Below are 24,206 nucleotides of genomic sequence, written 5' to 3'. Positions count from 1 at the left end.
ATAAATCTCAGGTTTGTGCCAAGCTATGGAAACTCTACCACATCCTGTATTTTCATATGCCTAGCTACAAGTTGTGCCTAATTGCAAATAGAACTTGATATAGAAGTAGAGAGGACTGCTGTTCTCTAAAATAAGGCCTTTTGTTTCACCATCTTCAATGACACCATAGCTATAACTATTGGCCAGAGTTTCAGAGTGGACTTCAAACCCTCCTTGTGTACTGCTGGAACAAAACATCAGCTCATTTTTCACCTTAAGTTCCTATACATGCATGGACAGAACAAATTGCCTGAATCTGAACTCTCTCACAGGGAAAAAGTCAAGAACCTTTCTCTCCAAGATTCCAGATATCTGCAATATGGAAATAGTTCATCTTTTATCTAAAAACCAGATTTATCTTACCACAGAACTAAAGATATGTAAAACATGACTTAATTAAATGGAGAATATAAAAGAGATAAACAATGCCAAGTTTTGGTGTAAATTCACAAAACCAGTATTTGAGGCTCCTTGTTTACAGTGCTTATTGAGCACTTCCTACTTAAATAATACGATTTAAAAGTTAAAACAAAAAGGAAAGAAAAAAGGCACTCCAGATTTACACAGCAGTGTCTTTCAGAAAACAGAAGAGGAAGAATTCACCGGAGGTGAGTACTGCCAGGAGCACAGAAATCCACGTTCTTGTTACCCAATGGATCCTAGGTGACTGGATACAAAGGACCACCAGGCTCCTGTGACCTGAGCTAAGGTCCCCTTCTACTTATCTTGAATGACTCTGCCAAAAAAGGGAAGAAAAGAAACTCCAATCTTCCTTTCTGAGTTACACCTCGGTGATGCACATCCATTTTCCCTGCTGCAACACCGGGAATAAAACAGCCCCCAGATGCCCAGTGCACACTGGATGTGGCAGTACCAATGAGAACTCCTCAGGTTGGCCTTGCTCTGGATTCCTGTTCCTCCCCTAAGCTAAGTACTTCTCTGCTCCTGACTGGGACTGGGACTAAAGCTGTGTCCCATGCCTGGTCCTGTGTGCTAAACTTCCCGTACCTCATCCCAGAAAGGAACAGATACTGAATCATGAATTCTGAGGCAGGAATTGGGTGCTGGCTTCTTTGGATCTCTGACTCTATTTGGTGATCTTTGGGAACAGATGAATAACTCACAGAAATCCTTTTCTGTCAAGTGAAAGATGACAGAAAATCCATTTGTTCATCTATCTTGAACTCAAATAAACAGATTATTTCTTACCTATTGGGAGCTGGATATTCAGACCTGCTGAGTTATATTTGTTAGGTCTGAGTTACATTTATTAGCTAAAAGTTTATAACTGAAGCTACAAGATTTCTTCCTGTGACTATGATAACATGCCTGTGATCCACAAATATGTGGTCCTTTCAGTGTATCTAATAATTTTTGGGTAGCAATATCAAATTTGATAGAAAAAAAATGTCATAAAGGAGCTATAATCTGACATATATAGAGGAGCTATAATCTGGCTTACAGAGAAGAACTTGAACAAACAGTAAAAGTGAACCACAAATTATTTCATTTTGAAAATAAACAGGTATTCTTATAAAAACAGATGTTTTCAAGCATTCAGGTTCACATAGATAAATTCTTGACCAAATTAGTTTAATATTTGGTTTAATAAATAATGCTTTGTTTTTTATGAGTGATAAATGAATAAGCTAGTAATATCCTTCAATGTTTAAGTTGATAAAATATGTATCTTTGATGAAATTGATCCATTAGTCTGAAAAAAATCTACAAATAAGTAAAAAAAGATAATTTGGAATACAATTTTCAAGATTTTCAGGCAATTTAAACCCTTGGAGTTAATAAATATATATTGAATAGGTATCCAGATTATTTCAAAACTAAAATGCACTGATTACTATTATTTATTTATCTATTCATTTTTGTTGGTCATGGGACTTGAACTCTGGGCCTGAGTGTTGTCCCTGAGCTCTTCAGCTCAAAGCTACCACCCTATCCCTTGAGCCACAGTGCCACTTCTGGTTTTCTGGTGGTCTAGTGGAGATAAGAGTCTCACAGACTTTAGTTCCCAGGCTGGCTTTGAACGGAGATCCTCAGATCTCAGTCTCCTGAGTAGCTAGGATTATAGGCATGAGCCACCGTGTTCAGCTTAAATATCATTTATTCTGTGTTCATTTTATTTGTATTTGTTACAAAGTGGCTATGTTATCTGCAAATGTTTACTATTTCCACCTTGGTATGTTATACTACAAGAGACAAATAAAGAACTAGAAAGCTATATGAGTCTCATTACAAAGGATTTTTGTGTGTGGAGGAGGGGTCGTCATAGGGCTTGAACTCTGGGCCTGGGTGCTATCCCTGAGCTCTTCAAGCTCACGGCTATCACCTACCCTTGAGCCACGCCCCACTTCCCCGCTTTCTAGAGGTTAACTGGAGATAAGGGTCTCAGGTCCTTTTGTGCTCAGGCTCGCTTTGAACTTGATCTTCAGATCTCAGCCTCCTGAGTAGCTAGGATTGCAGGCATGAACTACTGTGCCTGGCTATTACAAAAGACTTTTAAGGCTTAGTGACATGAGGTTCAAGCAGGAAGACAAAGAGTTAAAGACCAATGTGGACCACAGAGCAAGATTGACATAAACTTTTTATAAGGAATTTTACTTAACAAGCTTAAAGCTAAAAGCCTGATGCGCTTTTTTTTTTTGCCAGTGTGGGGGCTTAAAATCAGGGTCTAAACACTGCCCTTGGGATTTCTTAAGGCTAGAGCTCTACCACTTGAGTCACAGCACCTCTTTCCAGATTTTTCTATGTATGTGGTGCCAAGGAATGGAACCCAGTTCTTAGTGCATGCTAGGCAGGCACTCTGCCACTAGGCCAAACTCCTGGCCCAGAGAGTTTTTTTTGTTTTTTTTCTTTAATGTTTTGAAGAAAAGCTTTGTATGAAATTCTACACTGGTACAAGATGAAAGAATTTGTTTGCTTATAAGTTGGAAAACTTTTCTTGTATTATTGGTCTACACTAAAGAAGAGGTTGTGAAAAGTTCTCTGCTCCCTTCTGGGAAATCTGCTCAGGTAGTAGAAATTTGTTGATTTGTTAAGATCATTTCATATGCTTTGTAATTACTTGTCACATATTTGGTAAAAAGCAAAAGCAACAACAACTAGCCAAACATAAACATCCCCCAAGATAGCTTAGGAAAGATCCAAGGTTCTTTATAATCATGTCAATTTATTTTAACAATTAGATTTATTTAGAACATTTTATTGTCATTTTGGTTGAAAAGGTAGTCAAGTAGTCATAGTAGCTTTTGATCCTACCTAGACAGAGTGTTCAAGGCTTCCAGAACTTGACATTTTGCCTGACCAAGATCAAACACTAAGTGGCAACTTTTGCAGCTAATGCTGTGTTTGTAACTTCCCAGAAAGCCCCTGGGAAATAACAAAGTATTAGTTCTCCTGTCTTATAAAAAGACAAGTGCTAGAGTACACTGAGGTTATTTGCTGGGCTACTGGTGATGAGCTGAATGGGAAGTACTCCCATACCAGAAGAGGTACTGGTCTTTCTCTGGGTTGATGGGTAAATGTTAAGTACTTCAGAAACTGCCCATGTTTACTGCACATTTCCTGGCAAAATGTCAGTGCTGCTTGACCATAATGTGTTTTTAGCATCCTGGTGCTGTTTTGGCCGGCGTCAGACAATAAAGAATAGTACCATCAGTTATGATCTCATTTATTTTCCAAGTGGTTTTGGACTGCAAGTTTAATTAACTAGCATCTTATTAATCATAGGCCAGCAGTTTTTAATAGGAGTTTACATCACTTACCTGTGGACTTGCATTGGTATATAGATGCTCAGGCCTCATTCTGGACAAACTCCCTTTATCGTTACTATTATTGGCAGGACTGGGGTTTGAACTTAGGGCCTTGTGCTTGCTAACATGCATTCAACTATTTAGCCATATTCCAAGCCTTTTTGCTGCAGTAGTTATTTTGGGACAGAGTTGTACTTTTGCTGTTGTGTTTTTGTTTATTTGTTTTTGCCTAGTCCTTGCCTTACAATTAGCTGGGAGGACAGGCATAAGCCACTCTGCCTAGCCCTTCTTTTTCATTTTTATTTTTTTATTTTATTGTCAGGGTGATGTATAGAGGGGTTACAGTTACATTTGTAAGGTAGTGAGTACATTACTTCTTGAATATTGTTACCCCTTCCAATGTTTTTTCCCCCAGTCCCCACCTAGCCCCCAGTCCCCACTGCCCCCAGTCCCACCTAGCCTCTCTTCATAGTTATACCTAACACAGTTTTTCTGTATTCTAACCATATACCTGATTCTTGAATCTTGAATCATGATTGTTATAAATTATATTTGAAGATTATTTTCAACAATTGCTATAAATTAGATAAGTCTCTTGAGAATAGGTTAATCATTGTGTTTATCTTATCTGAGTCTACATTCTGATGATTGTCTTGTTTATTTACTGTAGAAATAATGAACTTTCTAGAAGTATCACTGTTCCTACCATGTCTTCTCATGAGATCTTTCCCTTTTGAAAACTATCAGTAAGGAGCTAGTCGCAGCCATTTCTCTCTTCTAGGTAGCTTGCAAAATATTTTTTTTTTTTGCCAGTCCTGGGCTTGAGCTCAGGGCCTGAGCACTGTCCTTGGACTTTCTCAAGGCTAGAGCTCTACCACTTGAGCCTCAGCACCATTTCCAGCTTTTCTCTATGTATGTGGTACCGAGGAATCTAACCCGGGTCTTCATGCATGCTAGGCAAGCATTCTACCACTAGGCCAAACTCCTGGCCCCGCAAAATATTTTTTTGTGTGTGTTTGCTTTATTCTGATGCTTCAGTTGCCAGCCAGAGTGCCTAATCCCCAATAAGGAAAATGTCTCCAAGCTCCATAAAAAGGTACATCTATAAGCTAGACCCAAAGGAGCACAGGCTCCATGGTTTCCCTCATCTGTAATAATTAGTACACATCTAGAACTCTCCTAGCAGAGGATCACAATAGCTCAAAAGCTATGTACATAAGGTCATATAGGATGAGACTAAGCGAAATGAACTCTAGGATATGGAAACAAGAGCTTTACCTTTGTGATTGTTTTTCTTAATGTATTATGTGAAGTTATTTCTTTTCTCTTTTTTCCCCTTATGGTAAATCTTATATGGTTACTGTATCTGACTTTGTTGCCTGGTATATTATATATATATATATATATATATATATTTATTTGTTTATTTGAAATAGGGAAGGGAAGGGGAAAACAAGATGATTGGGAGGGGGTGAGGAGAGGGGAAAGGGGAACAAAAACATGGGAAAGGGTATCAATGTTCAAAGAAGTAATGCACCCACTACCTGATGAATGCAACTGTAACCCCTCTATACATTACTCCAGCAATAAAATACAATAAAAAACGGTACTTCTAGGGGCAGGCTGCAGATCACACATAAACTTCTTTGTGCCTATGGAAGCCACAGAGTCCATACTTTTGGGTAGATATGCACAGACTCACAAGACTGAACCTAAATTAGAGCTGAGAACTAAAATGAAGTGCTTAGGATGGATGTATGTGTTTTTTTATGGCAACTTTATACTTTAATGTATTACTTTCTGATGTTTAAAGAGTTCCCTTTTCTTTAAAGTTATCCTTTACTCACAAGGGGCATGAAGGTGACCATACTTTTGTAAACTTAAAACGACACATTTAAAAATGTGGTGGTGTGCATTCTCCCAGCTCAACTCCTAGAGAACTATTGATAACTATTCTAATTGTCATGCAGTAAAATTATTGAGATAGGTTCAATAAGAATCTGTTCTGCTTGTTAACAGGATATCTATTGAAACATTGGCTCTGCAAGCCTGAATGTTGTACTCAGGAATGGCATTCTATTATTCAACTACACAGCCAGGCAGTGGTGGCTTTGTACAAGCCTAACTATTTAGGAGGCTGAGATCTGGAAGATCTGGGTTCAAAGGCATTCCAGGTAAAAGTCTTTGAGACATTATCTCAAAATAGGGAATAGCTAAAGTGGTAGAGTATCAGCCATCAGCAAGTAAGCTGAGTTTGTATGAGGCATGGAGCATTCAAGACCCAATACTAACAACCTAAAAGACATAAGTAAAATAAGTATGACCAGCCCCTTTTAAGGAGCTATGGCTAACTGTGCAGCTGTGTAAGCTGTGTAAGCTGTCTTGGAAAACTGACCTGGCACCTGATTTTCAGAGTCCTTAGCCTTACAGATTGGTGAGGCAGTCATTTCCTGAGAGGCTCAGAGCTTCAGGGGATTTTGGAAACTTGGAGATGAGTTCACAGAAATCTCTGGGCACTGTACATTTTGCTGCAATGGGTTGGAGAGTTTGAGCCTGGCTTCCAGACTCAGATGTGTAATGCTCATAAAGAGTCAGACATCATACTGTTAACATTTAATTCTCCCATGTTCCTCTACAGATTCTACCCAGTCCATTCCAAAACCACTTGAGGTTACTGTATCACTATTGAAATGTTGTCTATAAATATACATGGAAGGGTAAAACCACACGGAATCAAACAAAACTGAAAAGGAAAACATTGAAGGACACATACCTGATTTTAAGGTGTGTGTGTGTGTGTGTGTGTGTGTGTGTGTGTGTGTGTGTGTGTGTGTATGTATGTATGTATGTATGTATGTATGTATGTATTAATGGTAATTGAATGCAGGGCCTTGCAGTTGCTAAGTAGGTATTCTATTTCTTCAGCCACTTTTCCAGCCCTGTTTTGCATGGTTATTTTTGAAGTATGGTCCCAGATTATGGCTTCAGCTAGTTTGGACTGATATTTTCGGATATGTGAATCCCTGTGCCTCTGAGGATGATAGGGCTACACCACTATGCCCAGCCATAGTTGAAATGAAGTTTGTGAACTTTTATGTGCCGACTGGCCTCCAGCCTTGGTACTCTGGTATCTGTCTCTCAAGTCACTGGAATTATAGGCTCCAGTCAACAAGCCTGGCCCAAAAAAAGCTATTGCTGTTGTTTTTTTTTCTTTTCCTTTTGGAAAGATATAAGGACAATGAATGGAGAATGGATAGTTTTGTTTTGTCCTTAAACAAATGGTATGGCACAATTGGAATTGTGCCAACAAAAATAAAAACCCCCAAATCATGACCTTTACACCAAATCTTATAAAAATTAACTAAAATAGATTATAACCACATGTTAAACACGACACTAAACATTTCTGGGAGAAAACACAGCAGAAACTCTGTAACCTCAAGTTAAGTAATAAATTCCAAAATACAACACAAAAGTAGGTCTTATAGAAGTAAAATGGCAGGTTGGGTTGGAATCAAAATTACAAAGTTTTTTCTTTTATAGACATGGTTAGAATACTAAAACCTAAGGTAAACTGGAGAAAATATTTTCAAATCATGCATCTGGTAAAAGTACTTGTATGCATAAAAGGGTTCTCAGATATGTTGTAATAAGAAAATAATCTGGCTGGGAGTTTGGCCTACTGGTAGAGTGCTTGCTTAGCATGCACGAAGACCCAGGTTCAATTCCTCGGTACCACATACATAGAAAAAGCTGGAAGTGGTGCTGTGGCTCAAGTGGTAGAGTGCTAGCCTCGAGAAAGCTCAAGGACAGTACCCAGGCCCTGAGTCTTGCCACAGGTTAGCCTCATTTCTCAGCACTGGGTTGCAGCCTATGCATTGTATCTGCAGCCCTGCCATTCATCACTGCACTGCTCATCCCCAGCTATGTGCAGTGGCTGCACCCTGAAGGCTTGGCTGGTACTCAGCACAGGCACTCCATGACCCAGCTCCCTTCCTTCACACATTCTTCTGCATGTGAGTAATGGTCCTCTTTGCTGGAAGCACTTCCTTGCTTTTACTTATTTTGAGTAGCTTTTTCACTGAAGGCTGGCTCTCTACCACTCAGATTGTTTGCCCATGATGACTTTCAACTGAGACCCTCAAATCTGTTTCCTGAGTAGCTATGATTATAAGTGTAAACCACAGACGCCCAGCCTAGAAGCACTTTTGACTCCTTACCACCACTAACTTGCATGTGCTAAGCTTTGGTCAATGCTTCCTTCTGCCAAAGGGTGAACTGGACCATACCTCTCCAGTAGTGCCTCCCACAACAGCAGCCTCTTTTGAGCTCCCTCATCTGTGGAGCCAAATCTTGGGGATGTTCAACTGCTATGTAGTCCAAACAAAGAACTGGCTCTTGGTCAACTCTTGGGAAAAAGCTTTAGAGTCTTTGCACAATCCTGCCTGATGACGATGTTTTGTAGGCTTGGGGTTTTAGGCTGTGCCAGACAGTCTATACAAACAATACAGTTTATGGAGTGGACTTTGAGCAGCTCTGTATCAGTCTAACCTGTGGAGGGACTGGAGATGAGGATTTTGATTTCTAGCATAGCTAATCCCTAAAACCATGCCCAAAGGAAGCGAGGGTATTTCTCTAGCTGGCAACATCACAGGCATTGCTCTCAAACCAAGTATGTTAAGGTGATTTGGGGGGAGTTTGGGTTTAGTCTCTCATGGACTCTGCCCTGTGTGTAGTTCCCCTCTGCTGATTTCAAGTGACACCCTTTCTCTGAAATAACAGGGAACCATGGGTGTCACAGCAGTGTTGAGCTCTATGAGTCTTACTTGGAATATTATCAGTGAGTGTGGCTTGAGCACTCCAACGCACCATTTGTTGAGTGGTGCTAGAACTTTACTCAGGGCCTTCAGCCTGCTAGGCAGCTCCATTACCCCTCATACAGGTCTGCAGCTCTGATCAGTCCTGCTTGGAAGGGATGCTGGACCACTATCCACATACTTGGATATGAAATGATCAGGTACATGCCACCACATCCTCCTACTGGTTAAGATGGAGACTGGTGAGCTTTTTGGCTCAGTCTGGCCTGAAACCATGATCCTCTCTATCTCAGCCTCCAAGTAGCTAGGAGCATAGATGTGAGCCATTGCTCTTGGTGTGGAAGCATTTATATGGGATCTTGGTTGTCTATCTTTCTCTATGCTGGGATTTCTTTGGGTTGTTGTTTTTGTTTATTAGAGGCAGGTTCTCATTATGTGTCCAACACTGGCTCTGAAGTTTTATTTCCTTGCTCTATTTCTGGAATGCTAGGATTTCTTTAAAGACAGGAAACTTGAACATGGTCTGAATCATCTAGTGTCTGGGTCTGGGACAAGTGTTAAGTAAATTATTGTTAAGAGAGACCTGTAGTCCTGATATCCTACAGAACCAAATACACAGCACTGAGGCTGGCACAAGAAGGTTGGACAAAACGGTTGTCTCATGAGAAGAAATCATACAACACTGGCCATGTAAAACCAGGGGCATGAAACCGTCAGCCCAATAAGCCTGACAGAGAACTAAGCTCATCAGATGACACATCCAGAATGGGAAGTGAAAAGGCCTCAGCCGACTGACAGCAGAGGTCTCCAGAGGCAATGGGGCCCAAGCAGAGAGAACAGCATGGGAGTCCTACTCTGTCAATTTCATTTTCTTTTTAGATTCTGCTTCTCAGGAAAATTTCCACAGTGGAGTAACAGCTCAGTGGAAATTGCCAGCTCTGGACATTTCAAGCCTTTGGGAAATAGCCCACAGCTAGGTTCTGCCTGGTTTCCCTGTGAGTGCTCTGTCCTGTGAGTCAGCTACATCCCTAAGCAAAGGCTTCTGGACCTTGTTGGGAACTCTTAAAAATGCTTAATAACAGGCTCCACCGCAAAAAAAAAAAAAGAAAGAAAATCACACAATAGTAATCAAGTTCTACTAAGGATCCCTTCCTGGTAATTCTTAGTCTTAAGAGATAAACACAGCCCAATTCAACACACACATACTTTGTAACTGAGCCCAAGACCAAACAGCAAAAGCAAACAAATGGCAGCACAGTAGGGGAGTGCCCAGCCCAAAATAAATACTTCTGACCAGAATCACAGGATTCAGAGTTTATGGAAATGGTTCCAGACATTTGAGTTTAATTCCCTTGTTTTGCCAGTGGGTGCTGTGGCACTCTTCCATCTGTGAGTGCTGAGGAATGGTGAGTATGTGAGAAGCAGAACACTATTATCAAGTGTCACCTGGACCAGCACATTGCCTATCCTCACTACACCCGACACGCCCCATCAAGCCACCATTCAGGCCTCCAGAGGTCATCACCTCTCTCTGACCCGATTTTTAAATCTAGAATTCCAAAGAGTCTGTGCCTGACACACAGAAATTGCTCAAACACTGTATTTTCTCATGCCTCTTGAAATCAGATTCTCCTTTGTAGCATCCTTTTCCAAGTAGACTGCCTCTTCTAAACCACAAATCTAAAGAAACTGACTGAAATGCTTATTTTCTCAGTTTCCCACCCCAGACAGCAAATAGCCAGTAATATCATAAAAGAGAACAAGAGATCACTCATTGTGTCTTTATGCCTGTCTTATGGGACAGGGTCAATTCTGTACAGAATTCAGTTGAAGAAGATGGCTGGTTCCAAAGACTCACATGGAGTCCACAGAGGTTATCTTTTCTCACACTGATTGATCATTGTGTACACAGGTCATATCAACCAGACTGTGGGAAGGGCATGGGTGAAAAGGATGAAGAGGTCATTTGAAATGCTCTTTATGACTCCTATCCTGGAACCTAAATACCTAGAATACCTAAGTACTGTTCTCTTTCCCCAAACCTTCATGCAGAGGTCTCTTATCTTTAAAACTAATCTAGCCTGCCTCAGTACCCGCAGTACTGTCTGAGGAGTCCCTGTGTCTCAGGACTGTTTAATAAACCCAAGCTGATTTCATCTCCTTCTCACTAGAGCAGAAGAGAGGCACAGGGGACTAGAAGTCACTTCCTTGAGATAATCTGGGTGAGATTCACAGTTCTAGAGGTGGGAGCAAGTATACATCTAAGTATACATCTTCCAACTCCAGAAAAAAGGAAGGAAGGAAGGAAGGCCAAAGACGAGTTCATGTGAAATTTGATAGGGAAGGGGGAGAAAACCAAGACAGGAGGGGGGTGTGGGGGGGGGAGGGAAATGTGTACCAAGACATGTGAAAGGGCATCAATGTATGTGAATTAATGCACCTTCTATCTGGCAAATATCATGTAACCCTTTTACTAATTACAATAAAAAAAAAAGAACACACTTGGGTATTTATTATCTAGCTTGGCTTTTTCAAAATGAGTTCAAGTGAGGTACCCACAGGAGGGCTGGGTTTTTAAGGACATTCCCCAGGGATGAGAGGGGGTCACAGCTGCAGAACCATAAGACACGTTTTCAGAGGAGTTGCACTGCTCTGGGTTTAGGAATTCCACAGAAGTCTGTCTGGAGAGGGCAAATGAGAGTCATGGAGCCTGCAAGCAGGGCTCCACATGGCTTTGCTTCCCTCCTCCATATCCACTCACTACCAAACAAAGTCCAAATTCTGGATCTGCCTCTCAAGGGGTCCTCAACACCGTGCAAGAGCAATTTTGCTTTTACTCCTCCCTAATCTTGCCTGTGCTCCATCCTGGGGTTGGGGACAGGCTCTGATGCCCTGACCAGTGACAACATCGGGATGCAGCCCTAGAACCAGGCAGAACCATAAGATCTCAAGACCCATCTGATTTCTGGGTAGCATCTGTCTTCCTTCACAGCACCCACTGCACTGCCTCAATATGCTTGGGAAATGCTTACAAAAAGTAGGATAAATAGAAACCAGTAAGTCACAAAAACAAGGTTAGGTGATCACCATTCATAAAAGCACTCTGAGCTGCTCTTCCTAGAACCGAGGCTTCCTTCCCGGAAATACCCACCATCTGGCCCTCCAGGCAGACGGCAGTACCAGGAGCACACTATCCCAGGAGACAACCGAGCAATCTCACCTCGGAAAACCCTACTTTTCTTCCAGAACATCCGGGCTGAGCCCCTTCTGGCCGGGTGCCGCCTCTGTCCTGCGGCCAGGCCTAGGCATGGGTACACTCCAAGCCAAAGTGCCAAGTCCTGCCCGCCTGGGCCTACTCCCCATTTCTCCTCTTCCCCCCTCACGGAGGTCAAACGTATGCCTGGCAGACGAGCTCTGAGAGAGCCAAGAACGCACCTAGGGACCAAAGCTAGCCTCACCTTCAGCGCTGACTTTCCTAGCTGCCAGTCCCGGCCATAACAGGTGGCCCAGTGCTGGCAGCGGGTTGAAGGAGGGGCAGGTGGGGGCAATCCCGCAAACGAAAAGGAATGAGAGGGCGAAGCGATGGAGAAGGAAGGAGCCAGGATGGACAAGAGAAACCGCGAATGTGGAGGAAGGAAGAGAAGGCATGGCAGGAGAGTCGGTCGCGGGGTGGGAGCGCGGGACGACGGGCACTGGGTCGGAGGGCGCAGGGCGCGGCGCGCCCTTACCAGCGGTGGCGGAGCGCAGGCTCTCCAGGCTCCAGGAGCGGGACAGCGCGCCGCGCATGCCCCCGCCGCCGCGGCCGCCGCACACCACGCCGCTGCTGTCCGAGTCGGAGCCCGGGGACAGCCCGGCGCTGCTACTGCTGCTGGTGCCGAGGTCGCCGCTCGTCTGGCCGCTCGACTCGCTGGGGCATTGCTGCGCCCGCGTGCAGGCGGGCCCGAGCTCCAGCCACAGGCTGGGGGAAGGCTGGGCCAGGGGCGGCGGCGCCGCGGCCGGGCTGCCGGGCGAAGGGGCGCGCGAGCCCGGGCGGGGGTCGTCGCCGCCGTCGGCGGGCGAGGGGCGAGCGGGTGTTCGCGCGGCGTCTTCAGCCCCATCCCTCCCGCCGCGGGCTCGCTGGTCCGGGCCGGCTGACATCATGGGGCTCCGCCAAGGAGGCTCCCGGCTGGCCGCCGCCCGTTCGGGCTCTGCGGCCGCGGTGGAGGGCACTCTCTGCGGCCACGGGGCGCGCGCGGCTCGGGGAGTGGTCGGCGCCCACCCGGCGGGGTGCGGCGCATCCGTTGGCCGGCCGCTCCCGGCGGGTCCCGCGGGCGCCGAGCCGCCGCGGCGACCCCGGTGCGGGTCGCAGGCCCCGGCGGCTGGTGCTCACGCACGCGCGTACGCAGACCTGAGGCGCAGGCGGCGGGCGCGGCGCGGCGCGCGGGGTCCCCGGCCGCCCTCGGCCCCCGCCTGGCCGCGCCCGCACGCGTTCTCAGGTCCGCTGAGGACGCCGTGGTGGCGAATGGAGTCGCGGCGCCTTCGTCAGGTTTCACAAACTAGACCGCCGGTGGCGCGTTGCTGTCGGTCTGGGCCGGGGCCGCGGGCCGGTGCGCTCAGCCGGGTGCGGCTGCACACGCGCCCGGCCCCGCCTGCCCTCGGCTCCCGCACGCGCCCTGACTTCACGGAGCCCAGGGCCCGTGGGGGCGGGACGGCCCAGGCCAAGCGTCCTACTGCGTGTGGAAAAGTCCCGTGAGTGGCCAGCACCAGCGAAAACGGGAGCTGGACGCCACGTGACCCCCAAAGGGAGCCCAGCGGGGAGATGGCGTGGACATTCCTCCGCCCTCCCCGACATTGCTGAGTCTCCAGGTTCTTGGAGAAGGTGTGGAGGGTGAGATGGCCTCATTGTGGTGGAAGACACAGCAGCCGGTTAGGGCAGCACTGGCCAGGCACACTCGCTCCCTCTCCTCACTGGGGGGTCCTTTCCTATAGCCATTCTCCTCCCCAAGCCTAGGGGGCTACCCTGTAAGGAATCCCATTGCTTCTGAGACACCCCTCCTTCTCTCCTGGCAACTCTCCTGGCTGTTGACCTGGCTGTTGGGATGGATCACTCTCCCTATCCATCCATGAGGACAGTGGATTTTACTTCCGAAATCAATGTCAGGCTCCCCACTTCTTCCCACGTAGCTGCAGAGGGCCCTCAAAAGTAGGGATCACATCAAGCCTCTCCCTAGGCTTCCCTTCGCTCCTGGAAAGACCCCTCCCCACCGGATCCTCACGACCTTACATGTTCCTGTTCTGGCTTCACTGATTTCTCTACTTGCACTCTAGCCACAGTGGCTCTTTTGTTGTCCCTCTGGACTCAGGACCTTTGCGCTTACTGTTCTTTTCAACTGGCATGCTCTTCACTTGGTTTTCGTAACTTTCCGGTCTCCGTACATGTATGTCATCAGTGAGGGAAATTTATTTCTTGAAATCATTGACTTTATCTGTTGTATGTCTGTTAGATGTTCAGTGAAGGCAGTAACATTTTACCCCCTGCGATGTCTCCACAATGTACAGAGCCCCTGGCACAGGCAGCTGTGGAGGGGTAAGTGGGGCCTGGACAGGAGACCAGCTAGGCAGGTGAGGAAAGATCCTTATTTCTCTGGAGTCAGGACTGAACAGAATGAGCTGTGCTTTTGACTGGAGGGTGTGAGGGTGATCTGTCCAGCTCACAGAGTTGTGCATGGGTCTAGCCTGTGTAATTCCTGAGCCATGCCTACCTTTGGGGAGTACATTTCCCTTTTAGGTCTTCCTAGGACTTGCTTTAGTTGCAGAGAGGGGGAAATTCCCTATGTTAGCTTCAGCACAAAAGAAGGATCCACGCATCTTTCCTATGACTATTGTGATGATGGAGAGTGAAATCAGAGCTTCCTGTTCCAATCTGCAAGGGGTCATGGGGGGAAAGGTACAGGGGTCCAGCAAGAACTATGGAAGATCCTAGTTGGAATATGAGGTATACCCTACAGGTTCATAGGTTGAATTCTTGGCCCCCCAATAGTGACATTGTTTGTAGGTAGAGCTCTGGAAACTTTAGTGGGAGGGCAGTTAAAAGAAGGAGGCCACAAGATGTGCCTAGTCACTTCCCGTCTGCCATGAGGAAACCAGCCTCCCATCCATAAGCTCTTATCTCTGTACGATCTGACTTATCACAGGCCCAGAATCATCAGAGCTCAGGACTGAATCTGTGAGCTAAAATAAACCCAGCCTTCCCTAGGGGCTCCACTTTTGACACTATTAAGAGTAGCAGAAGATGGCCTTAGCAACATATGCTGAGTTGTAATTATTTAGATGCTTTATGTGTGAGCATGTATAATAACAATGACAGGCCGGGAGTTTGGCCTAGTGGTAGAGTGCTTGCCTAGCATGCACGAAGACCCGGGTTTGATTCCTCTGTACCATATACATAGCAAAAAGCCAGAAGTGGTGCTGTGGCTAAAGTGGTAGAGCCCTAGCCTTGAGAAAATCCAGGGACAGTGCTAGACCCTGAGCCCAAGCCCAGGACTGGCAAAAAAAAAAAAAAAATAACAATGACAAAGTGAAAGAGAAACTTCCATGCACAAAGATCAGTGTTTCTTGAGGCTTGACGATCTATGAAAGCAGGAGATGAAATTCAACTGGTGCATATGGAAACAGAGAACAGAATGGAAATTTGTTTGCCCCTAGAGATGTGCTTCTGTTCTGTTTCTCTCCTAAGTAATCCTGTGCTTCGATTTCTTTAACAGTGAAAGACAGAATGAAGCTCAAAAACCAGAGAGCTGGGTTCCAATCCTGCATGTGTCTTACCATCATGCATCTTTCTCAACCATCAAATAGGACTACTGACAACTACATCTGTAGGACTGTTGTAGGAACTAAATGAAACAATATATAATTAGTAATAATGCATGGCAAAATCTAGAATATTGGCAGAACTAAACATAATGCGTATTGTATGCCAAATTAGATGACTTGGATAAAATGGACAAATTCCCCACAAAGGTATTGCCAAAACTCACTCAAGGAGAAAGTAAATTACCAGAATAGACAGAACTATAATAAAGTGAATCAGACATTCCTACAAAGAAAACCCTAGTCCTAAATGGTTTTAACCTGACATTCTACCAAACATGGATAAAAACAAATGGCTATTGTTTACAAACTCATCTAGAAAATAGTAAAGAATTCTCAACTCATTTTACCTGGACACCTAAACCAGCCAAGGATATCACAGAAAATTACAGGTAAATAACCCTATTAGATGTAGGTGTAATAAATTACACATTTTTATTTTTACCAGACTACCATTCAGAAAAATATAAACAGAACTCCACAACTTTTTCAGGTGGGAAATGCAAGGGTTTCTTAACATCTGAACATCGGTGTATATCATATGAATAAAAATTTACAAATATGTAATGATTTCAATAGATGCAAAAAGAGGATTTGGTAAAAGTCCAATGCCCTCTCATTACTTAAACACTTGACAAATTAGAAAGGGATGTCCTTGAGTTGCTAAAAGGCATCTATAAAAATTCATAGCCAACATCATACTTAATGATGAAGAGAAGATGATTATCCCTAAAGATTAAGAACACGTCTATTCTCATCATTATTCCTTACCAGTGTCCTAGAGGTTCTAAGCCAAAGCAATTAGGAAAGAGAAAAGAAGTAGAAAATACCCAGATTGAAAAGGAAATCAGAACTATCCGAAGATGTCATAATATTGTATTTCCAAAAACCTAACAAATTCACTAAAAACTACCAGAACCAACTATTGAATTCAACAATAATTAGTCACAGGGCATAAGGCTGCAATTCTAAAATCAGTTGTATTTTCCCAATACTTGTAATGAGCCATCTGAAAATAAAATGAAAATTTCATTCTCTATAGCATTGTATCAGTCTGCTTGAGCTGTCATAACAAAACACTATGGAAGTGAAAGCTTAAACAACCAAAACTTTTCACAGTTCTGGATTCTGGAAATTTAAGCCAAGACGTGTGTTCTGGTGTGGACACTTGTTCAGAACATGTCACTTTCTCACTGGGTTCTTACATGCCCTCTTTTATGTGTGCATTTGGCAACACAGCTCCCTGATGTCTCTTCTTATAAGGAACTAGTACTATCACATTACTTCTTCTCCTTGAACCTCATTTAATTCTCATCCCCTTCCTCAGTACACTCACACTGAAGCCTGCAGTTCAACAGGAACCTGCAAGGAAGGGCTCACTTCAATACCTGACAAGTATCAAACAGAATTAACTTAGCAATACATGTATCAAAAGAAGTAGGGACATATTCCGAAAACTACAAAACATTAGAAGTAACTAAAGAAACTCAATAAATGAGGGGAAATTCCCATGATCATGGATCAGAAGACTCAGCAATACACATCTATAGAATCCCTACTGGTAAATATTGTTAACTAGATTGTTAATCACAGGCAACTGCAGGAAACCTCAACCAGCATAGACAATCCTGAGAAAGCAGGAGGACTTACATTTCGTAATTTGAAAATTCCTGTAGAGCAATAACAAAACCATGTGCATTGGCACAGGATAGACATGGAAGTAAATGGAGTGCAACCATGCAGAACTACATACATGTCCCATGATTAACTTATCTCCCACAGGAATGCTGAGACCATTTGGATATCCCTTTGGCCTCACCCAATGAAATTTAACCTCCATTGTGAGTTACTAAGGTGGGGGAAATAATGTGACTGAGCCACACTCTGCCACTGGGAGTTTTTAGTTGACTGACTTCTGGTGTAATTATAGGAAAGCTTGGCTTTTCACACCTTGCTTTAGTTGTGTTGTAAGGATTTGAAGAGAAACAAAAGGCATCTGAATGACATACTCAATGCTATAGTGCCAGGGAAGGGTAATCAAATAGAAGAATTCATCTACTAACCCGCCCAAAACCCAAAACCCAAACTCTACCAATAAAGAGGGCCAGATAGATTTAGCAATGAGCAGAAAGCCATGATATAATTCTATGAAAAACCTTGCAAATTTCTTGATTTTCTTTCTTTACACTCCAAAGGACATTGGGAAGACTGTATAGAGACTAAAATTGTGCCCATGGAATCACATTCCCCAACAGAGACAGTGACCAGGGAAGAGATAAGACCAAGAAAACAAAGCAGAAGGTGGAACTGAGAAATTCTAGATTAAAAAAATAGGATGGATGAAAGACAGCCTCTTCAATAAATGGTGCTGGCAGAATTGATTAAGTACCTATAGAAAACTAAAGTGGGATCCTTACATGTCACCCTGCACCAGAATTAATTCCTAATAAAAGCAGATCCTGAAAATCTTGCAAGAAGGAATAGGAGATACACCAGAATTCCTTGGCACAAGTTGAAACTTTCTTAATAACGACCCGGAAACACAACAAATTAAAGATAGCTTGGACAAATCGGGCTGCATTAAATTGCAGAGCTTCTGTATCGCAAAGGATTGCTAGCAAGTTAAATAGGAAGCCCACAGAGTAGGAGAAGATCTTCACTAACCACACAACAGACAAAGGCCTCATATCTAAAATATATATATAGCTAAATAAATTTAATCTCTCCAAAGAAACAACCATCCCCATAAAACATGGGCCAAAGACTTAAAGAGAGACTTTTCTGAAGAGGAAATAAGAATCGCCTAAGACACATGAAGAAATGCTCGACATCTCTGGCATAAAAGAAATGCAAATCAAAACAACTTTGTGATTCTACCTCATTCCAGTTAGAATGGCTATTATCAAGAAATCTAGTAACAACAGATGTGGCAGGGATGTGGCCAGGAAGGATCACTACTACACTGTTGATGGGAGTGTAAACTTGTTCAACCACTCTGGAAAGCAGTATGGTGATTCCTCAAAACACTAAACATAGAGCTCCCCTATGTCCCAGCAATCCCATTCCTTGGCATTTACCCAAATGTCCAGAAACAAGGACGTACTAAACCCACTAGCACAATGATGTTCATTGCAGCACTATTTACCATAGCAAAGATACGGAATCAATCCAGATGCCCCTTAGTAGATGACTGGATCAAGAAGATGCGGTACTTATACACAATGGAATTCTATGCTGCCATCAGAAAGAATGACATTGCCCATTTGTAAGGAAATGGAAAGACTTGGAAAAAAAATCATATTAAGTGAAGTAAGCCAGACCCAAATGAACAGAGGCTCAATGGTTTCTCTCATTTGTAATAAATAGTAAAAACCGAGGACTCTCCTAGCAGAGGATTACAATAGTTTAAAACCTAGGTTCATAAGGTCATATAGGGTGAGACTAAATGAAAGGAACTCTAGGATATGGAAATAAGAGGTTTACCTTTGTGATTATTGTTCTTAATGTACTATGTTATTTCTTTTCTCTTTTATCCCCTTATGGTCAATATCATGTGGTTACTGTATCTGACTTTGTTATTTGGTGCATTGTATATATGTTTATTTGTTTATTTGAAATAGGGAAGGGAGCGGTGGGTCACACCTGTAATCCTAGCTACTCAGGAGGCTGAGATTTAAGGATCAAGATTCAAAGCCAGCCTGGCACAAAAGGACCTGAGACTCTTATCTCCAATTAACCTCTAGAAAATGGGAAGTGGGGCTTGGCTCAAGGGTAGGGTAGTAGCCTTGTGCTGAAAAGCTCAGGGACAATGCCCATGCCCAGGGGTAGGGTGGTAGCCTTGAGCTGAAGAGCTCAGGGACAGCACCCAGACCGAATTCAAGCCACAAGACCCACAAAAAAAAATAGGGGTGGGAAGAGGGGAAAAAAGATGATTTGAAGGAGGTTGTGGGGGTAGAGGGACAAAAACTGGAGAAGGGTATCAATATGCAAGAAGTAATGCATCCACTACCTGATGACAATAAAAATAAAAATAAAAATAAAAATAAAGAAATGCTAATTACAAACAAGGTTATTACTAGTGGAAGAAAATGTGGTTAAACAATTGTTAAACCTTTAATGTTTCTTCATTCTTCACTAAATTTATCAATTTTACCTTTTTTTTAACCCTCTAAAAATCACCTGGATTAAAAAAAAAGAGGATAAAACACCAAAAACTGTGGATAGCAAGCGGAAACTGTATAAAATAGAATCTCACAAGTCTGGAACACAGCAGGTAGAGTATCAAAGCAGTAAGTAAGGAAAGAAAAGAAAACTTACCTGAGCTACACACAAAAACACATCCTAGTCTCTCACCTGCCTTACGAGACAGGAGACATGATGTAGTGTCTGTCCCTGCTATGATGAAGTTGATCTGTGACACGGAGAAATGGAATGAGGGGTCCAGCCTCTTATCCAATGCCAGAACCTCCACAGCTGGAGTTCTGTCCGTTGAGGACACAGGTCACTGGGGCCTTAAAACTTCTTATTCTGCAATCATTTCATCTGCCCACTAATTTAATTGATGCTCCGAAACAACAGAGTATCTGACTGTGATGCTCTGAATGTATGAAATTGTAAGAAGCAATCTAAAACATACCTTTGCTGGGCCCTGTTAGTTAACAAAAAGCCCACATGGTATATTGGTATCTCTGCTCTTTGACCTAAGCTTTTCTCTGTGGCAGTCATTCATAATCATTTTGGGCTCCAAAAAAGAGAAGACTCATTGATAAGTATCTTATATGGAAGGCAAATCACATCTCAAGAAGACAGTGCCTTCCTTCCTCGTATCATTTTAAAGCAAACTGCCTGGAAACTTAGGAGATTACCTTGTTCCTGTTTTGTTTCTGTGGTAAAGTAATAACTCTAGAATTTCCCCAAAGACAAAGATGGGGATAGTGACAAATCAGGACTGTTTTAACTATTGCATACCCTCTCACCTCCAACCCCCAACTCTTCTCCTACTAAAATTATTTTTTCTTTTTTTTTGTGAAATAACATAGTATACTGAGAACAACAATCACGTATTATATAGCTCTTGTTTCTATATCCTGGAGATCCTTTCATTTAGCCTCATCCTATATGGCCTTATGTATCTAGGTTTTGAGCTATTGTAATCCTCTGCTAGGAGAATCCAAGATTTGTACTAATTATTACAAATGAGGAAACCTTTAAGTCTATGTTCCTTTGGGTCTGGCTTACTTCACTTCATATAATTTTTTCTAAGTCTTTCCATTTCCTCACAAACGGGGCAATGTCATTCTTTCTGACAGCAGCATAGAATTCTATTGTATATAAATACTACATCTTCTTAATCCACTTAGGAGCATCTGAGGTGGTTCCATATCTTTGCTGTGGTAATTAGTGCTGCAATGAACATCATTGTGCTAGTGGGTTTAGTATGTCCTTGTTTCTGGACATTTGGGTAAATGCCAAGTAGTGGAATTGCTAGGTCATAGGGGAGCTCTATGTTTAGTGTTTTGAGGAACTGCCATACTGCTTTCCATAGTGGTTGAACAAGTTTACACTCCCACCAACAATATAGTAGTGATCCCTCCTGGCCATATCCCTGCCAGCATCTGTTGTTACTAGATTTCTTGATAATAGCCATTCTAACTAGAATGAGGTGGAATCTCAGAGTTGTTTTGATTTGCATTTTTTTATGGGCAGAAATGTTGAGCATTTCTTCATGTGTTTATAGGCCTTTCTTATTTCTTCTTCAGAAAAGTCTCTCTTTAAGTCTCTGGCCCATCTTTTAATGGGATGATTATTTCTTTGAAGATTAGTAAAACTTAGTATTTTTTCTAATACCCATAAGACAACTTTTGGTTACCAAGTCCTTTGGTTTTCTCAACATAACTATGTTAGATTAAAACTCCTTTCTCTATTCACCAATGCCCATCTCTTTAATTAGTGTATAGGGACAGGTGGCCAGGGTTTGTCTGATCAGGATGCCCAGAAATTTTTGCCTTAAATTCCAACTTCAAGAAAGTGCCAGTGGCGCGGTGGCTCAAGTGATAGAGCACTAGCTTTGAGCTGAAGAGCACAGTGGCAGCATCCAAGCCCAGAGTCCAAGCCCCAAAACCAGGAGAAAAAAAAAGGAAGAAAAGAAGGTGCTGACTTCATGGATCACAAGTCATGTGGATGGATCATTTCCAGAAAAATGCTACTCTCTATCATGTCTGTCTCTTCCACAATTCTGTGATTAATTTTAAGACTTAATAAGGGGCTCATATGAGAAAGTATCTTTTCCCCAGAATTAGCAGTTGTCAAGCACCTTTTCATGACTTTGCTTACTGTTCAGTTTAAGATCACCACTTTATACGGAAAAGAATACAGTCCATATTACCGTGCAACCTCATCATAGACATCTACTGACAGGAAACAACAAATCTACTGTCTAATCCAAGTTCCAAACCCCACCACGTGCCAGTGCCTAAGCTAATCCTGAGTCGGCAAGCACCAATGCTCAGGCCGACGGCCTCTTGCTCACATCACCTGCCTGACTTCATTGGCTGACCAGGCTATTTAACTCTGACACCAAACACTGATAACCTTGAGTGTCAGTCGTTTATCCCTTACTTTCTTCCTTTTTTTCTATGTAGATATTTCTGCATCTTTAAAATTTTTTTATTATTAGAGTGATATATCGAAGGCATACAGTTACATTCCTAAGGCAGTATTTCTTGAACATAGTTACCCCTTCCCATGTTTTTCTCCCACTTTCCCTCTCTCAGCCCCCTCCCGAATTGTAGAGAACATTTCCAATATATCGTCTTGTGACTATTGCTATTACTTTCTAACTTGGCAAAGTACTTTTTTCCCTCTCTGAAGTGCTGTATTTTTTTTTATTCAACTTTGTTTAGAGCTTTGCATTAAATCAATCACTGTGCTAAACAGAGTTGGCCCCTCCCCCAGCCAGATGAATGTTTCTAGGTTGTGATGTGCCACCTAACATACTGTGAACCTGCTCAGGATGAGACTCAACATCTGTCTTTCTGCTACAAGCCCATGAACGGCATCTCTGGGCATGCCCAGCCCTTCCAGGTCAAGTAAGGAAGGTGACACGTGAAGAAGTGCAGCCTGGTCTCAGATGGGACCGGTTTTCTTCAGCTACATGAAGCTAGGCCTAGTGTAGGCAAATAGGTGATACAATACTATTTGCTATAAGGCTGGGATGGAAACTCAGAAGCTGCCATAAACTCCAGGAAGAAAAAAAAGCCCTTAAGTTCCAGCTCTAGAGTCTATTCTGTTGATTATTTTTCTTCTGCAAATTATATCCTGTCACAAGACCAAGTTGAATCAGTTGCCCTCCTCAGTGTAATTAGTGGAGGCAGTCTTGAACACCGTCATGGAATGCACTCCAGCTGATCACTGCTTTTGTCTGGGTCCCCAGCATGGCCTCCTAACTAAAAGGATAAGATGATTCATGCTCCCTCATCTGTAAGATACGTGTCTCAGACAAGTGGGCACAGCCACCCAAACACCCCCTTTCTTCCTTCATGTCAGGACACTTGGATATAAAACAAGAGAGGCACACAGCTCACCGGTGTTGGGTCTGTGGTTTGACCAGGCCATGTGGTTCAGTCCAGTTGGGGCACTCTGGGAAAGCAGATGGCTTCCTCGAAGGAGACATGGAGATTCTGGAGAGGTGATACTCATCTTCCTCTGGTGCTGGGGGAGGAAGCAAACGACAGAGGGGAGATGAAACAGAGGACAGGCTGTCATTGCCACTTTCTAGTGTCTCTTGTTTTGGTGAGCAGAACACACAGCCAACATGCAGACATCTCCAGGAGTTACAGTTCACACAAAAACCCTAAAGGGGAAGTACTTCTGAGCGGCAGCACGCACAATGCATGATTTAACAATGTGAAAAGAGAATGGTGGAGAAAACTTCAGGTGCCACATCTCTCCAGATGGTCAAGCAGACAGCCAACTTCCCCCAAATCAAAACTTAGGCTTAGCTAAGAAATATGCAAGCAGGGTGGGGTGGCTCACACCTGTAATCCTAGCTACATAGGAGGCTGAGATCTGAGGATCAAGGTTCAAAGCCAGGCGGGGCACAAAAGGACCTGAGACTCTTATCGCCAATTAACCTCTAGAAAATGGGAAGTGAGGCAGTAGCCTTGAGCTGAAGAGCTAAGGGACAGCGCCCAGGCCAAGTTCAAGCCTCATGACCCACAAAAAAAAAAAAGAAAAAAGGGCCGGGAGTTTGGCCTAGTGGTAGAGTGCTTGCCTAGCATGCACGAAGACCCAGGTTTGATTCCTTGGTACCACATACTTAGAAAAAGCCGGAAGTGGTGCTAAGGCTCAAGTGGTAGAGCTCTAGCCTTGAGAAAAATCCAAGGACAGTGCTCAGGCCCTGAGCTTAAGCCCAGGACTGGCAAAAAAAAAAAAAAAAAAAACCAAAAAAAAAAAAACTGGGAGAGAGGAAGGGAAGGAGTGACATTGTTCAACAAAAAAAAAAAAAAAAAAAAAGAAAAAAGAAAAAGAAGTATTATGCTACAAGGGTTATTATTTGGGGGAGAATTCAATGAAAATATAGTGCAAAAAAATCCTCATGAGACTAACTCTGACTTTTAGATAGTAAGAACAAATGTTGAGTGGATCTTACAAAGGAAGGGGTACTTTTTTTCTCTCTCACTGTTCAGTGTTAAATCTGGACGTTTCCATTTTTTGGTTATCTAATAAGTTTCTA

The 24,206-nt window shown here is 43.2% G+C and overlaps 1 protein-coding gene across 1 annotated transcript in view; it reads right to left on the bottom strand.

The window, feature by feature from the left end:
- Positions 1–12,525, bottom strand: part of Arhgef4 (Rho guanine nucleotide exchange factor 4) — a 61,197-nt gene extending 48,672 nt beyond the window's left edge. The window contains exon 1 of the mRNA XM_090342994.1: positions 12,352–12,525. Within this exon, the coding sequence (XP_090199120.1) occupies positions 12,352–12,409 (58 nt within the window). The 5' untranslated portion in view covers positions 12,410–12,525. The remainder of the gene's footprint in view (positions 1–12,351) is intronic.
- Between the last annotated feature and the right edge of the window lie 11,681 nt (positions 12,526–24,206).

This window comes from Megascapheus bottae, chromosome 12 (assembly GCF_031878675.1).
Source record: "Megascapheus bottae isolate mThoBot1 chromosome 12, mThoBot2.hap1, whole genome shotgun sequence".
Lineage (NCBI taxonomy): Eukaryota > Metazoa > Chordata > Mammalia > Rodentia > Geomyidae > Megascapheus > Megascapheus bottae.
The sequence above is the reverse complement of the archived record's forward strand: the minus strand, read 5'-3'. Positions and strand labels throughout refer to the sequence as shown.